Consider the following 18432-nt stretch of genomic DNA (forward strand, 5'->3'; position numbering starts at 1 on the left):
TTCATATCCCCCTCTTAGCCATTGTTATAACAAAACAAAACAAAACTAACTGCTCCTTTTAGGTTTTTCTGTTGCTGGGTAGTTCTGCCCATTTGTGATAAAAGAACTTTGGGTTTCTTGAAGGGGTGCTTCCCTCTAAAAGGGCAAGCAGGGGTACCTGGACAAGCTGTGGGCTACCTCAACTCTCCTATTTCACTGGAAACATTTATGCCTGGCCTAGCAGGTGATCCTAGGGCTTTGCCCCAGAATTCGATGGCCTGGAAGCGTTTCCAGCCTGAATAGTGTCCCCATGTGGTCTATAAGCAATGGTTTCACTGGGTCAGTCATAGTGCCGGTAATGCCTAGGTTGCAGGATTGGTCCCTGTATGGGACAGCTGCATGCTCCTATACTGGTCTACCTGGACACTTAGGTCCTTTTGGTGGTTACCTCACTGCCAGGGATGTAATGGGCGCCACATTTGCAATATGCAAGTGGGAGAAAGCACCTTTGCGTGCCCGCATTGCAGTTTGCTCTGTGCGTTGCAGGACACGGCGCTGCACGGGCTGCAACTGCATTGCATTGCATGAGAGATTTGCAGTTGCATTGCACAAAGGGTGTGTTTTCATTTGCATGGAGTGTATTGTTGCATTGCACGGAATGTGTTGTTGCATTGCACGGAGTGTGTTGTTGCATTGTACGGAAGGTGGGGTTGCATTGCACGGAGTGTGTGTGCATTGCACGGAGTGTGTAGTTGCATTGCACGGAATGTGTGTGCATTGCATGGAGGGTATAGTTGCATTGCACAGAGTCTGTTTTTGCATTGCAAGGGGGGGGTGTGCATTGCACGGAGTGTGTAGTTGCATTGCATGGAGTGTAGTTCCATTGAACGGAGTGCGTAGTTGCATTGCACGGAGGGTTTGTGTGTGCATTGCACGGAGTGTGTAGTTGCATTGCACAGAGCGTGTTTTTTGCATTGCACAGAGTGTGTAGTTGCATTGAACGGAGTATGTAGTTGCATTGCACGGAGGGTTTGTGTGTGCATTGCACGGAGTGTGTAGTTGCATTGCACAGAGCGTGTTTTTTGCATTGCACAGAGTGTGTAGTTGCATTGAACGGAGTATGTAGTTGCATTGCACGGAGGGTTTGTGTGTGCATTGCACGGAGTGTGTAGTTGCATTGCACAGAGTGTGTGTCGGAAAAGGAAGCTGGCTCGGCAGTAACTTTGTCAGGACTTCTTTAGGGGTTCTGGCCAGCGTCGGCCCTGTAAATTTACATATCATGATGGCAGCACTAGATGCCCCTGCCCAAGCGGGGGCTGGAAGCTGGCAAGCAATAGCTCAATACCTTTTGCCCATATTCCCATTTTATTTAGGGATCCAGTTGGATATCGTTGCTAAAACAAACCACTTGCCTATGGAGAAGCTGTCTGCCTTGAAGGAAGTTATTTTGTAATACTTCCTCTGTAGCAAGTGATGCTTCATCAGATCCGATCTTGCTGGGCCACTTAATTAATCTTCCCACTAGGCCACGCTGCCTGCGGCCTGAGGTCCCCTTACCTTTGTGTATGCCTACCAAGTGTGGCGAAGGCAGATATCAGGCGATGGTAGCAATTCCTGAATGTATGCAATAGTAGTTCGCCATGGCAGGATACCTTGAAGCCGCACAAGGATTTTCAGGTTTATGCTGCCCTTTGGTTTTATTTCAAGGGCCGCTGGTGTGCAAAGCTATGGCCTCAAGCCCGGTGTGGTGAGGCAATCATGTGACATAACTTTTCTTGAGTTTTTCCCCATTGTAGTAGCAGTTCACATGTGGCCCAAGGAGTTCAGTGGCCATCGGATCTGCTTTTGGTCTGATAACCAGGTAGTGGTGAGCGTTTTGGCAAAACAGTCCTCATGCTCCAGCAGATTCTCCGCCCCTCCGCTCACGCTTTCGAGCTGCGCCGCTTAAGGTTTAATATTGTGCTTTCTACTCTCCAAATTACGGGATCCTCTAATGGTGTTGCTGGCACTCTATCCCATTTTCAGATGAAGCGCTTCAGATCCTGGGCTCCAGACTCAGCTGTTGCCAGACTTTTCCAGACCACCTGTGGCATTGTGACAACAATTAGCATTTATAGAGAGCAGCAGCTTCCATTTCCTCTTCTGCTGGATGGATTTCTTAGCCTTAAGCTGGCAGTCCTTGGCCATTCAGATGAATTGGCCCCCATCCTCTGAGCATATCCTGCAGTATTTGGTCCACCTGCTGCAGATTGGGCGTGCTGTTATAACTATCAGAATTCAGTCCGCTGCAATGTCTGTTACACTGAAGCTTTAATTTTCAGAGACCCTTGTATAAAGTTTGTAGTGCGTAGGGCCTTGGAAGGTTGGAATAGGCTTCAACCTCATAGGACAGCGGGCAGGAAGTTGGTCAATTTTACCTATGCAGTATCTGCAACAAGTTAAAACTTGTCTGCTGGTTAAAGATCAAGGCGAGATTCCTTTCAGTAGTCCATTGCATTTTCGCACTGAGGGTTGGAAAAATGGTTGTTGGTGCCAGCACGGGGATGAGAGTCTGGAGGCTTATTGCTTCAGGACTTTTCCTTATCCTTTGGAGCTTGTCTTTAGAGTCGGGAACTCAAAAACAGACTTAGTGGGCAGAAGTGCCACAATCAGGGTTCCCGCCACAGGTGAGGAGGGCCCTTGCCCGGTTATGGATAACAGAATATTTGGCTTTTCATTCCCTGGGGGCTGGCCCGCTCCTAGTGCATGAAAATGGGTTCCCGTTAGCCAGGCATCAATGTGCTTACGTCGTGCACCAGTTATTACGGCCTGCGGCTTGCTTACCGCTGAACACACCTCATTCCTTCCGAATAGGACTGCTGCAAAGGCTGCACACTGGGGGCCTTGTCAGTAGTCAGGATTGTGAATACGGGTCATTGGAAGTCTGACGCTGACAAGGGTTATATCAAGAAGTGTCAAATGATGTCTGTGCTGATGCTTGTCTGTTATTTCCTTTTTTCATAGGAGCAGCTGTGCACATTTGGGTCACAGCATCGTACACTAGGCTGGCAAGCATGTTGACGAGTTTGGACTGGGGCGCCATCTCAGTCTTCCTGCCCATGTGAACATTTACTGGATGTCCTGATGGGGAATGCTTTGGGAGGAGATCCTTCCTTTGGTGTGGTCGAGTGTGACCTGTGCAGGTCCTTCCGCAGTGCTGGTGGTACAGCTGGGCAAGAATGTTTGCTGTCTTCCTCCAGCATAAGTTTGCATTCCTGCATGCAAGAGGACTTGGATTGAGTTGATGGCAGCTCTCCCTGGACTCAAAATAATTTAAGGCATTGGTTCAAGGTGGTCTGGAGGGGGGGTTGGAGCACCTGTCCCCTCCAATGCGCAAAGATATTCCATTAAGGGAATCCAAGGATTCACTATGCTTTTGTCAACCCCTTTCGAGGGGTAGGGCCACACAAGAGTCCCTGGGAGCATTTGGGGGTGAGCTTGAGTCTGATCCTGTTTCATTGCTCCCCCACGCTGTTTATTTGTACTGGTGATATGGTGGGGCCCAGTCCTCAGAGCTGCCCTGCTAAGGTCAGGTGCAGCTAGTCGGGAACCAATGCTTAGACAAACTACCACTGAACAGGCCAGGAAGCATGTTAATAAGGCGATGGACAATAGAATAAAATAAATAAAGTAAATAAAATATCAAATAAAATAAAATAGGTCCTTGCTTTAGGTGGTTCTGTAATATTGCACCCTGCTATTTTCTTCAAGGCTGTTGCCCTCTTTAGGGCAGATGGGGTGCATCTTTCCCCTAAGGGGAACGACACCTGGCGGGATGCAATTGCCTTGGGATTCTTTGCTCCCCCGCAATGTTGCTGGTACTGACGATATGGTGGGGCCCAGTCGTCAGTGCTGCCCTGCTGAGGTCAGGTGCAGCTAGTCGTGAACCAATGCCTAGACAAACTACCACCGAGAAGGCTGGAAAGTGTGTTAATAAGGCAGTGGAAATAAAATACAGGTTGTTGGAAATCGAATGCATTCAAAGGTTATGTTCATTAACATTATTGGTGTCTTACAATTTTGCTTGTTTTATCTTATCCCTGCTACGGGGGAAGCAGGCCCTTGCCCTGTAAAAGATCTTAATAAATACCTGGCGGTACTCGCCCCAGGGGATGGGCCTCTGCTATGGCATGAGAATGGTTTGCCCCTGTCAAGACACCAGTTTGCAAAGGTGATGCGTAAGGCGATTCTGGCTTGTGGCGGCACAGCCCAAGATTTCGCCCCCCATTCTTTTAGGATAGGGGCTGCCATGACAGCAGCCCACTGGGGCTTGTCAGCTGCCAGAATAAAGGATTTGGGTCGCTGGAAATCAAATGCGTTCAAAGGTTATGTTCGCTGACAATTGGTGTCTTACACTGCTTTTATTTTATACTTTTATTAGGTTTAGCGGTTGTCCGCATTTGGATGGTGGGACACAGTATCGTCCATTGGGCTGGCGTTGCAGCACGGCAATCTGGATGGGGTCCAGATCTCGGCCTTCCTCCACACATTCGGTTGTCTTGGCTGTCCAGACGAGGAATGCGCTGGTCAGAGTTCCTGCCAAGTATCCGGAGGCAGTTGCTCCTGGAGGGGCCGCCAGCTGCTATGGTGGTGCAGCTGGGCGAGAATGACCTGGTGACCATGGACTGTTTGTCACTACGTGCTGCAATTCTGGGTGACCTGGAGACGCTGCGGGCAATGGTGCCAACAGCGAGAATCTTTTGGTCAAAGCTTTTGCAACGCTGCGTTTGGAGGGGCAGTCGTTGCTCGGCCGCCACTGAAAGGGCCGGAAAAAGCATCAATGCTGCGGTGGTCAAAAAGCCTTTGGAGCTGGGTGGTGATGTGATTTCCCACCCCGAGATTTCTTTTCAGAGGCCATCCTTTTTTCAGAGCTGATGGCGTGCACCTTTCTGCTTCAGGGAATGAGGCTTGGATTGGTGCGGTGGTGACCAAGCTGAGGTCTTGGTTGGGGCTGTGAGTGGTTTGGCGGTGAGCTGAGGGCTCCATGGCGGTTAGGCATTGGTTAAATTGGTGCTTGGAGGGGTAAGGTGCCTATCCCTCCAAATGATGCGAAAGGGAATTCCGTTAAAGGAATCCAGGGGCTTGCCATTCTTTCGTCCTTGTCCGTGGTGCCGGGCTTGGGCCGTGCAAGCCCCACCAGAACATGAGGGTGAGAGGTGTTGGACTGGTTCCCAGCCTCATTTCTCCCCAATACTTGTTTCCCACGCTGGCTTCCGGTGGTGTCCGGAAGGGACCAGCTCTGTCCTTGGGGGCAAGGACAGATAGTCATAACCAATGCCTAAGCAACCACTCACATTTGCTGTATTTGAATAAAGTTGTGGCCAAAATTATGCCAAAAACCTTAAACAAAAATTAACGTGTGATGTGTGAATTTTTGGGGGGTGGTACTGTGGAACTCAACACGCAAAGCGCAGCTGGACGTATAAAGGGTCCCATTACCTTCAGTAGCTTAGGGCCTCATCAAACCTAAATCTGGCCCTGTTCCCCCCCCCCAAAAAAAAAGTTAATTCAAAATGGCAGAGTTTCTCTTTTAATCAATTGCAATTGTATGAAATAACGTTGTGTTGTTTTTGTTTACTGCCCTGAGTTCTTGTACTTCAGAAAGGTTAAGTCTCTCTCTCTCTCTCTCTCTCTCTCTCTCTCTCTCTCTCATAGATGACTAAAAGAAAAATGGCTTCTGCGCATGCTTTGATGTCATTGGAGCCCATAGATTCTTATATAGATTAGTGAACACACAGCTCTGGAACGGAAGTTGCATAGAACAGCTGTTAAGTGACAAAAGAAATGAGCATTGGACCACAAGCCTGTCATAAACATTGCACTCTTAATCAGAGAACATCTGCTTTTCCATTTCTTTTACGACAACCTCTGCCTTATACTTAATCTGAAACAGAATGATTTTCCTAATAAGGTGCAACAGTGTTTTACAAATTGAAAAGCCTCCTTGCTAAAAGGAAAGGATACCAACTACAGATGTTTCAATTAACGCAACCATTTCTTATAAAATGTGTCTGTGCGGAGTGGAAGGGGGGCGGGCGTTGGGCAGGGTGGAAGAAATGACTCCACCATTTGGCAAACCCAGAGATTGCTCTGCGTTTGCGGAAATTTAATTATGGGCAAATTAGTGGTGCAGATGCCAACGCACAACGGGTTCCAAGCTCCCGCTACTCGATTTGAGCTTTCCATTTAAGCGGGTAATGGAATGTGCATGGAAGAAATAAAAGAATGCAACTTCTCCAAAAGGACAATTGACAGAAAACACATTTAAAATATTGGGTATGTTATACCACAGCTGCAGAAGCATCTTCTCCCAAGTATGCTGCTTTCATATGCGCATAAGGACATGAGATGAGCTTGATGGATCAGGTGAATGGCTGTGTTCTCACAGTGGCCAACTAGATGCCTGTGGGAAACCCACAAGCAAGATTTGAGCACAAGAGGGATTTCCCGCCTCCTGTGATTTCCAGCAACTGGCATTCAGATACATTACTGCTTCTGACTATGGAGTCTGAGCATAGCCCTTCTGGCTGGTAGCCCTCTGTAGGAATGATCGCTGGGTTGTGGAGTACACTCCTGCCCATGGGCAGCCTCAGCTGTCTGCACACATGACACAGATAAAGCCACAGCTATCTGAACATCTCGCCCTCTCTCTAACCTTTTGTGGTCTCAGTAGTCTGTCATGTCCTGTCTGTAACCTTTGTCTCAGAGACCTTTGTCTCCTTCGTCATACATTGTGCAAGGGGAAAATGACGCGGTGGAAACAGGGGCCAAAATAACTTTGTACCACCCCTCAATGTCGGGACTGGAAGTTGTGTAAAGGTCACAGTCCAAAATGTATCTGACTGGTTTTGCATATTATGCCAATAAAAGGAGCCTCCACAGAGCTAGCCGGCAGCTTGCTTGCAGCTCGCCTGCGCACAGTTCACCTGCAGTACCAACTCCTGCCTCATGTCCTTCCCTTCACCCTTGATAGCCCTCTCCTCCATGAATTTGTCTGATTTTCTTTTACAGTCAAGCAAGTTGGTGACCATCACTGCCTCATGTGGGAGGGAATTCCATCCTTCAACTATGTACTGTGTAAATAGGTGCTTTCTTTTATAATAAATAATAATAATTTTTTTATTTATACCCTGCCCTTCCCGGTTCCAAAACCGGGCTCAGGGTGGCTAACAACAAATTTAAAACACTTTAAAACACTTAATTATAAAAGCAGCATAAAATACAGTATAAAAACATGAATAACAATAAAATTCAAAAATCAAAAATCAATTAGATAATCCCCAGGGCTAGCTGGCTGAATTGGTCCTACTTGGGCCAGCAAGGAGGCCAGGGGAGAATTAGCTGTGGGGTCTCAGAGCGGGTGATCTTCATAAAAGGGGAGGGGGAGGGAAGAGAAGGGAAATAAAAGATGAGGCTGAATTCAAATTAAAGGCCAGGCAGAATAGCTCTCTTACAGGCCCGATGGAAAGAGGTTAAATCCTGAAGGGCCCTAGTGTCATGGGACAGAGCATTCCACCAGGTCAGAGCCATCACTGAAAAGACCCTGGCCCTGGTGGAGGATAGTCTGGCTTCCTTAGGGCCTGGGACCTCTAAACGATGGTTATTCATGGACCTTAAGGTCCTCTGCAGGGCATACCAGGAGAGGCGGTCCCATAAATACGAGGGCCCTAAGCCACTGAATCTTCCAACATTCAGCTTCGTCGAATGTCTGCAAGTTCCAGTGGAAGAAGAAGAAGAAGAAGAAGAAGAAGAAGAAGAAGAAGAAGAAGAAGAAGAAGAATAGTAGTAGTAGTAGTAGTAGTAGTAGTAGTAGTAGTAGTAGTAGTTTGGACTTGATATCCTGCCTTTCACTCTCCTTAAGAAGTCTCAAAGCAGCTAATAATCTCCTTTCCCTTCCTCCCCCACAACAAACACTCTGAGAGGTGACTGGGGCTGAGAAACTTCAAAGAAGTGTGACTGGCCCAAGGTCACCCAGCAGCTGCATGTGGAGGAGCGGGGAAGTGAACCCGGTTCACCAGATTACGAGTCCACCGCTCTTAACCACTACACCACACTGGCTCTCTAGAACATACACAGGAGTGCCTCCTCTGCCAGATGCCTGTTGTGCTGGGAGCATTGTTGTAACGTCAGAACCAAGACAAAGTTACCTTTGTTGTTGTTTGTAAATGTGAAACATCTTCACGTTTCACTTTGAAATTGTACTAGCTTGCAAACATTAAAAAACCCTAAATAAGGATTGCCAACTTCATTTCCCTCCAAACACTCTGCATCTAACAGCATCCATCATTTATAACAATAAATTATGTCGTGCCATTTGCTCTGAGTTCTTTTCTTTCCTACTTTTTTTTTTTTAAAGACAAGAAACAAAAATCCTCCAAACTCAGTTTGGTTCCAGTTTGGACCAGACTAGTTTGGGAGCCCCGTAATCAGTGCTTACTTGCCTTTAAAAGAAAATGCTAATAGCATCTAAGGGCAGGTGGGAGTGGGGTGCACAGAGAGCAGACTGGTGAAATCAGATTATTCAGACTGGGACTGGAGCAGGGAGGGCTAACCTGAATTGTACCTATGTGCTTTCCCTTGCAGGGCAAATGGTTGCAGAAGGGGACACTTCAGACTGTAAAAAAAGAGTGTGTTTCTGGAGTTGCAGAAGGGGTTAACTCTCTCCCAGTGTTGTGGTCCCGATCCAAAATCACACGCACACACACACACACACCAAGGTTGCTATTAACATTCTCTTTAAAGTGCATAGGATGGTATCTCGGAACTCCTGGTGCTGCAACGTTATGCCCGTAAAACTTGGAAGGGAGGTAAAAGAAATTATTGTGGCAATAAATTATGATGATGGGGTCAGTGATAATAATCCTTTAACATATTTAACGCAGGCTGAAAAAAATCTCCCTAGAAACACTGGTATCATTTTTCTTCTCTTCACTCACATATCCCTCCCCTGTTCCCTTATTTTCTAGGCAAAGAATGCTTTGTATACATACAATCCCCTTGCGCTTAATATCAGGGACAGCACACAAGCCCATCCTTCAGCGTAAAACAGCAAACACACACACACAAAAACCCCCACTTTGCACATCTCATGTCGCTGTGAATATTACAATTATGTTCCGATGTTAATCCTGCTGCAGCAATTTCCTTGTTATGATTGCCTGCGTGAAAATGCAAGAGACAGCGCACATTTCCCTTTCCAATGGAACATGACACACACTTCGAGAGAGCTGATGAGACCAAATACTCTGCAGGAACATCCATACCTTTCAAGAGAAGCAAACAAATGAGCCAGCAGCTTCTGACAAGCCATCTACTTGATAGGGGCAGAATTTGCTGAGGGAAGCCAGATTTGGCTTTCTGATTAGCCTGTCCTATCTGGTGATTTCATTAGCAATTACCTCTAACGCTGTCGAATCTTGGTATGAAAATTGCAGAGCCGGGACCCCCAGATGGTTGATGAAATAATCAGAATCGCCTTGCATTTGCACGGAACTGACATTAGATTCTGCACATTTGTCTTGCCCAAGACAGGTGAAGTTGTGCCTCTGAAACACATAAAATTAGATTCAAGGTTAGTTTTGGGAGTCGCACGTACAGCTATATTAAGTTTATCAAAACTACAGCAAATGTAGGTGATGTTTTCCTAAGCACATTAACCACCAGAATGCCTAGGGATTCGGTCAGCAATGCTACAATTTAAATAAATGTATTTTTGAAATGTGCATGCTATTGTTGATGTAAAGACAAAGACAAATGCAAAGCATTTGACTTGGGAGTCCGAACAGCAGCATGCACAATAATACTGTTTTATTATTGATCATTTCAACAGGGTTCACATTGATTTATCATACTTATTTAGCCTCGCAAGCCTAAGACGTGGTGTAGGATGTTGTGGCTGGAAGGCTCAAGACCCTTAAGAACAGTGGAAGATAAAACCATTAGTGTGAACCTTAGCTGAGGTTGCCTGCTGCCTTACTTCTGGTCGGAAGACAGGCAAACTAATACCGGTGTATTGGAAGAAGCAAAGATCACCATTGTCAAAGCAATGATTCTTCAATATCAGCTTTGTTGGGCTGGTCATGTTGTGTGGATGCCTGATTATCATCTTCCAAAGCAACTACTCTATTCCGAACATAAAAATGGAAAGCGTAATGTTGGTGGTCAACAAAAGAGGTTCAAAGACTCTCTCAAGGCAAATCTTTAAAAATGTAGTATAAACACTGACAACTGGGAAGCACTGGCCTGTGAATGCTCCAATTGGAGAACAGCCTTTACCTAAGGTGTCATGGGTTTTGAAGACACCTGAACTCAGGACGAAAGGGAGAAACGTGCTACGAGGAAGCACACTTGGCAAACCCACACCATGATCAACTCCCACCCAGAAACCTATGTCCCCACTGTGGAAGGATGTGTGGATCCAGAATTGGCTTCCACAGTCACTTATGGACTGGCTGCTAAAATCGTGTTTTGGGAGACACTCTTACTTGGCTACGAGTGATCACCAAAGAAGAAGAAGACTTCTTGTGTCTCCTTCTTCAATGCCTGGTACAAACATGCTCCTGCTCATTCCACTTTCTGTGTGTACCAGAAACATCTCACATAAGGGCCTGGGTCTTTTTTTGCTTTACCTCACTGCATTGATTTTGAAAGTGAGAGAGTGGCCCTTTGCAGAGTCCTCCACAAAACATGAAGACCTCAGGGGTGGGCAATCACCAGAAGATAAGAGCTTCTTGCCATTGGTGACCCAGTGCATGTAGATGTGAAAACTTGTATGGATGCCCAAAAGGAAGGAAGGATGGAAGGATGGAAGGAAGGAAGGAAGGAAGGAAGGAAGGAAGGAAGGAAGGAAGGAAGGAAGGAAGGAAGCTTTCAAAGGAAACCAGCAACAGAGAAGCAATGTAGCTTCAAGGCTTCCTAAATCTACCAAAGAAAATGAGCTGCTTAGAACAACTCTTCGGGAAATATATTTTTCCATCTCATGGGGATTTCTAAATCGTTGACAGCAACGATTGGCTTGAGCTGGGGTGGGGTGAGGGGAGTGAATTAAAAAATAAACTTCATGGGAAATTAAGTTTAGAAAAGGAAGCAAGGCCTTTCCAGCGGATGCACATCATATGAACCATTTACCAGTGCAAATCAACAGAACAGCCAATGTCAGCTTTGCATATCCTCGTTCATAAATTCATCTTAGATGGTTTTTGCATAAATCTTCACCACAATGGGCAGGGAAGCACTTGGCTGTGAGTTCTGGAAGACCTGCTCTCTGCCATGCTAGCCTTTGCTCACCTAGTCCGAGAGAATGGGGGTCTGACTGACTCCAGCTACAAGGGCTGAGGCTGCTGAAGAGGCCAGAGACCATCTTGGCTGTCCCTTTGGGCAGACCCAGGTCACTGAGCATGAGCTTCCACAGCCGCTGCCCACCATAAACCACCATGGGCAGGATTGATAGCAAAAGCAGCGGCAATGTGCTATGCTTACGAACATTTGTTGTCCTCTTGTTAATTATGATATTTAAAATGTGCATTTTATATTTGACTTTATTTAGTAAAGTTTAAGGTTGTTGTTTTTAACTTTGCTGCAATAATTGTGCACTTTGTAGCTGACCTCTGGAATGTTTTGTTTTTGGGGAAAAAAGAAGATAATATTTTAGTTTCCTGTTAATTATGTTGCTTTGAATGTACTTGCCTTTCTTTAGTAATGTTTCATTCTGCACTGTTTTATTTAATGTGTTAATGTGTTTGAGAAACCACTTTGAGTTGGTTTCTTAAAAAAATATAAACCGGTATAGAAATGAATAGGAATGATAGTGATAATTGGGGGAGGGGTGGGCATTCCAGGAGCCCCTGGAAACATGGAGTGGATCTGGTCCTGATCAGGCTGTGTAAAATCATCCTACTTTTGGAGTTCCGTACACTTAGTGAGCCTAGATTTTTCACACAGATGCCTATAGTCTGCAGAGCTCTATGGTGAGAAATGTTGTAGTCAGGATCTCATAGAATCATAGAATTGTAGAGTTGGAAGGGACCTAGAATCCATCTATTTCAACCCCTACAATGCAGCAACCTCAGCTAGATCATACATGGCAGATGGCCATCTAACCTCTGCTTCAAAACCCCCAAGGAAGGAGACTCCACAACCTCCTGAGGGAGACTGTTGAACAGCTAGAGAATAGGGTGCCCCACAGGTCAATGCAAAACACAAGTTCCCTCCACCTGAAATGTGTGGAAGAGGGAGTGGGACCATACCCAGTGATCCCACCTGTAGCTTAAGACTAAACAGAAGGTCTGTAGATGTTTCGGTCACTATGGCATTATGTAAAAAGGTAAAAGTTAAAGGACCTCTGGACGGTCAAAGGCAACTATGGGGTTGTGGCGCTCATCTCGCTTTCAGGCCAAGGGAGCCGGCCACAGACAGCTTTCTGGGTCATGTGGCCAACATCACTTAACTGCTTCTGGTGTAACGGAACACAGAGTGCACAGAAACACCGTTTACCTTCCCGCCACAGTGGTACCTATTTATCTACTTGCACTGGCATGCTTTTGAATTGCTAGGTTGGCAAGAGCTGGGACAGAGCTGGGAGCTCACCCCTTCACAGGGATTCGAACTGCCAACTTTCTGATCGGCAAGCCCAAGAGGCTCAGTGGTTTAGACCACAGTGTCGCCCATGTATTATGGTATTATGTATCTACAGATGTACATGGTAGGTGTCTCATATGATTGGGAACCCTGTATGTGCAAATTTTCCAATTCCACATCGCACCTATGTACATACATCTGCAAATGCAGGCATAGGCAAACTCTAGCCCTCCAGATGTTTGGGACTACAATTCCCATCATCCCTGACCACTGGTCCGGTTAGCTAGGGATGATGGGAATTGTAGTCCCAAACATCTGGAAGGCCGGAGTTTGCCTATACCGGTGCAAATGCATAGACATCTCTTATCATACCTTGAGGTCAAGGTGTAAAAGATTAATATAAGCTGGAGATTTCAGGAGGGGCTCCAGCATACCACCCATGCACAGCTGTAACATCTGCACGACCACTTTTCACAGTTGACATAGTGCCCTCCTGTCCAGCTGTTTGAGCAAAGGAGGGATGTGTACGTGAGCACCCTGCAGTTATTTATTGTTCACTTATTTCATTAAATTCTATCTTGCCTGATTGTGAAAACAAAGCAAAGAGGTTTTCAGAAAGAAGAAAGCAATAAAATTATGGGCAAAAAAAGCAGGTAGAGTCAGCTGTTTAAAACCTTCACAAAATTAAAAATCATATGTACTGCTGTTGTGCTGAACAGACAGCAAAGCCCATAAGGCAGCAAGTGACCTCAGGCCAGTCTACAGAAGTTGTGGCCCACCAAGCCTAAAAATAGCCTGAAAAATAAGTGGCATGGCTTGCCAGACACTTGACAGTGTCCCTGTTTTTGCAGTTAAAGTAAGGCTGGTTTACAGTGCCCTTGGTATACTGGATATGTAGAATTGGGAAAGGACCTCCAAGAGGTGTTTGGCTTGGTGGGTCACCAGTTACACAGAGTTGTCGTTAAAGCACACAATCAAACTCAGCAAATTGCTTCAGATAGCAGCTGATTCCTGTTCAACCAAACCCCTCACTCCGTGGTTCTTAATTTATCTCTACCCTCTTGAGCTTTCTTGAATCAGAGTTTACAAACACTTCAGAAAGATATTTAACAACATCACACTGTGTGCCAGTTTAGAAATGCAGATTTCTTACTTTTCTTTAAAAAACAACAACACAAAACCCTACACTCCCCCAATCCCGATACACAAACACGCATGTCTTGTATTGTGGCGCAGAGAAAACTGGTCTGTTGATTAATGGGGGTCGTGGCATGCTAAATCACTTAAGCAGTAACTGAAAGACAAGAATTAAACTACTTTATTTTAAAGAAATGTTGCAGTCCTTCACTAGATAGACCTTAGAATAGCCACACAATTTCTAAGTACTTACCTTAAGTCTGACTTGCCCTCAAACTTACGGCAAGTTTGATATGGCATCAAGAATATGTCCCCACCACACTCTGGATATTTATTTTTTTATTTACTTATTTATTTAACTTCTATACCACCCTGAAGATCAAAGGGCAGTTAACATCGATCTTCAGGGTGGTATAGAAGTTAAATAAATAAGTAAATATATATATATATCCAGAGTTACGGAAACTTTAGAGTGTCCCTGTGTGTGATGTAATAAGTAAAGTACTGAAGGAGTGTGGTGGGGACATATTCTTGATGCCATATCAAACTTGCCGTAAGTTTGAGGGCAAGTCAGACTTAAGGTAAGTACTTAGATCAAAGGGCAGTTAACAATTTACAGAAACACTGTAAAATTAAGGAATGTTAGAAGGATGCTGGAATGAAGTTATGTGGTTTTAGTAGTAATGTTACAAAGGGGTATGTAAAAATGGATTGTTAACAGGTGAGAATGTAAAGCTACAATATATTAAGATAAATTATTGAGATAAAAGTAAAAATGGAAAGGATTTGCTGAAATAATGAAGTAAGTAAATGAAAGACAAGATATGGAAGTAAATGAAAGACAAGATATGGAAAGATTGATTTGTTTTTAACTGCTTTTATTTTTCTGTATTTTGTACTTTTTGTTTTCTTTTTTTCTTTTTTCTTTTTTGTAACTTTTTTGAAACTTCAATAAATGTTATTTTTTTAAAAAAAAAACAAAACAAAGGGCAGTTAACAATTAAAAAACCACAAAAATACTTACCAGCTCCCACCCCTGCAACAGTTTAAAAGGTCATAGATTGTTTAATCAGCCGAAGGCCTGGAAGAAGAGGAATGTTTTTGCCTGGCACCTAACAATATGTAACTAAGGCACTGGGCGGGTCTCTCTGGGGAGAGCATTCTACAAATGGGGAGCAACCACAGAGAAGGCCTGCTCTCGTCCTTATTCCAAGGCGGATAGCTGGTCTGTCTAGCTCAGTGTTATCCATCCTGATTCACTAAGGATTTCCAGGATCAAAACAAAAAAAATTCCTTCCAGTAGCACCTTAAAGACCAACTAAGTTAGTTCTTGGTATGAGCTTTCGTGTGCATGCACACTTCTTCAGATACACTGAAACAGAAGTCACCAGACCCTTCTATATAGTGAGAAGTTGGGGAGGGGTATTACTCAGAAGGGTGGTGGGAATGGGTGATTGGCAGATAGCTGTGATGAGCCTGCTGACGACTCTTAACGACTGCAATAGGTCTTACAGGAAAAAGCAAGGGGTGAGAAGGTGAAAAGTGGCTTTGTCATGTATAATGAGATAAGAATCCAAGGTCTTTGTTCAGACCAGGTGTCTCCATGGTTTTAAGTTTGGTGATAAGTTGCAATTCAGCAGCTTCTCTTTCCAGGATGTTAGAGAGAGGACATTTCCAACCTCACTAGATGATACCAGGAACTGAACCTGAATCTTTCGTTCATGCAAAACAGATACTCTACCACCAAACTACATTCTTTTGCTTGAAATAATATAATAATAATAATAATAATTTATTATTTATACCCCGTCCATCTGGCTGAGTTTCCCCAGCCAGTCTGGGTGGCTCCCAATCAAGCGTTAAAAACAGTACAGCATTAAATATTAAAAACTTCCCTAAATAGGGCTGCCTTCAGATGTCTTTTAAAGAGAAGATAGCTGCTTATATCCTTCACATCTGAAGGGAGGGTGTTCCACAGGGTGGGCGCCACTACTGAGAAGGCCCTCTGCCTGGTTCCCTGTAACCTCACTTCTTGCAATAAGGGGCACTCGGTGCTGGATCTCAGTGACCGGGCTGATCGATGGGGGTAGAGACTCTCCTTCAGGGATACAGGACCGAGGCCGTTTAGGGCTTTAAAGGTCAGCACCAACACTTTGAATTGTGCTCGGAAACATACTGGGAGCCAATGCAGATCTCTCAGGACCGGTGTTATGTGGTCCCGACGGCCACTCCCAGTCACCAGTCTAGCTGCCGCATTCTGGATTAATTGCAGTTTCCAGGCCACCTTCAAAGGTTGCCCCATGTAGAGCGCATTGCAGTAGTCCAAGCGGGAGATAACTAGAGCATGCACCACTCTGGCGAGACAGTCTGCAGGCAGGTAGAGTCTTAGCCTGCGTACCAGGTGGAGCTGGTAGACAGCCGCCCTGGACACAGAATTAACTTGCGCCTCCATGGACAGCTGTGAGTCTAAAATGACTCCCAGGCTGTGCACCTGGTCTTTCAGGGGCACAGTTACCCCATTCAGGACCAGGGAATTCCCCCATACCCGTCCGTCCCCTGTCCCCCAAAAACAGTACTTCTGTCTTGTCAGGATTCAACCTCAATCTGTTAGCCGCCATCCATCCTCCAACCACCTCCAGGCACTCACACAGAGTGAAAAACCCTCTCGTTCCAGATGGGGCTCAAACCAACTCAACCCCCCCCGGGGGGGGCGGTTGATAAAGTGGGAAGCAGGCCTATATAAGGAACTTTACATGTTTCCTTAATGCAGGAGACAGTGACAAACACAGCAATCCGAAGAGGAGAAGTTATTTGCTTGGGGATCAGTTTAACATCTTGGCATCAGCTGTTCAAGCACATTCTCTTCTCTGAAAAATTCTAAGCACACCGGGAAATTCCAGGGGCAAGAAGAGAGAAGATGGATTGTTAACATTAATTAATTTGCCAGTGCATTTAGCTCACTTTTTCAAGCCGGTTTCTCTAGCTTTTGCTGCTCGACATTCTGATTATTGTAATGCTGCCAGATTTTATCAGGCGCACCGTATGGCATTCCTGTTTGCTACACTGAACACAGCATCTTTTAAAGGATACGTTCAGAGGGAATGGTAATGCGGGAGGAATTCATTTCAATTAGATGTTGCCACTTGCAATTCCCTCCTTGTCAGCAATCTGGTCAGCTTCAGCTGCATGCTCTGGCCCTCAAATGATTGTTCAGTAGCAAGAGAACAAGCTTTGGCACCTTCTGTATGGTTCAGACCACAACTCTCATCAGCCTTGAGCATTGGCAATGCTTGGTGAGGCTGATGGGAGGTGGAGTCCAACAACATCTGGAAGGCCAAAGGATCCTCCACCCAGAGGAAGACTCTTAATTAGGATTTCCCCAGACATTACCAGGATTTGAAAGGCAGAATTGACATCCAGGGGGTGGGGAGAGATTCTGAAAGATGGTGCTTTGTCATGGGTTCTAAAAAAAGCTCTACAATTTTGAGGTCCTCCTAAGAAAAGCTCAACAACTTTCTGGGTGTCCTGGGTTTTACCTTTTGAAATATGGCAACTCTAGTTTTAACTGCAGGGAGTTCTGAAAGAACTACGGTTCCCAGAATGCATTGTGCCCAGGATCACTTCTTCTGGGTTGATGGATGGAGAGGAGAGGAGAGGGAGAGAGATGTTGGCAGAAGAAGTAAGGTAAACAAACCTCCATTTTGCTTCTCATTGCTGCTCTTGCTTCTGCCAAGAAGGTAAGAAGGAAGGGAAAGCATCTGAGACTGTGGAGATGCCTTGGGGAGATAGGAGGGTGACAAACAAGAAGGGGCAAGACAACACAGTTGGAAGGTTCCCCCTCATTTCAGATTTGGGGTGGAAGGATTGGAAAACCCCCCCCATCCAATTGGTGGAGAAACTTGGAGGGTTCTCCCATCTCTAAATACATGCTCACATTTTTATGCACTATGTACAAGTTGTCTCGAACATAGAAGAAGGTGAGGTACAAATGAGACATAATTTTCAAGGCGATACTTACGGGCATGCATCTTGCTCAAAAAAGTTAAGGGGTTTTTCTCATTTCTGGTTGATGAAAAAAATACTGCTTATGAGTAACGAGATAGAGTATTGTATAATATGGAAAATGAATTTCCAATATCAACAAGGGGTGTTTAAAATTTTATAATGTAATTATGTAGTGCTGAGCAGTATTTTTATTAAATAGCATCATCCCTCATGTACGCAATATTGATGAATTTGTGACATTGGTGTACAAGATCAATAGTACTTGTATCTCAATGCCTAACTGCTTAGTTCAACTTTTATTGCACTAAGTATCAGAATATAAATGGCCCCGTAAAAACATAAACCTGAGAAATACTGTTTAACTTTGGTTAAAGTAGTCTTGACTCCTTAGTTCTGAGGACATTTACATAGAAGCAAAGAATAAATTCAGGGGTCAGAGGAAAAAGTCAATTAGAAGGCTCAAATATTGGAGGAGAGACAGTACTGTGAAATATACTGCTCATATACACCACCCACTTGGTGTCTACCAGATGCTCTGGACACCAGGAGGGCCTGCCCAAGACATTTTGGCACCTGAGGCAAACCACAAAATTGTAGCTCCACACCGGGGAAGAAGCAGCAAATGAAGATCTACATCGGGAACAAGGTGGGGGAATCAAATCAGCCTTTCATGATGGATGAAGTGAGAATCAAAAG

The 18432-nt window shown here is 45.1% G+C and overlaps 1 protein-coding gene across 5 annotated transcripts in view; it reads right to left on the minus strand.

Annotated features, from left to right (window-relative positions):
- NAALADL2 (N-acetylated alpha-linked acidic dipeptidase like 2) overlaps nucleotides 1–18432 on the minus strand; it is a 777627-nt gene that overhangs the window by 144892 nt on the left and 614303 nt on the right. For all 5 annotated transcript variants that reach the window (XM_081910933.1, XM_081910934.1, XM_081910935.1 and 2 more), the window contains one exon: nucleotides 9417–9563. In XM_081910933.1, the coding sequence (XP_081767059.1) occupies nucleotides 9417–9563 (147 nt within the window). The remainder of the gene's footprint in view (nucleotides 1–9416; nucleotides 9564–18432) is intronic.

The sequence above is a fragment of the Podarcis melisellensis genome (genome assembly GCF_964234715.1).
Source record: "Podarcis melisellensis genome assembly, chromosome: 5".
Taxonomy (NCBI): Eukaryota; Metazoa; Chordata; class Lepidosauria; order Squamata; family Lacertidae; genus Podarcis; species Podarcis melisellensis.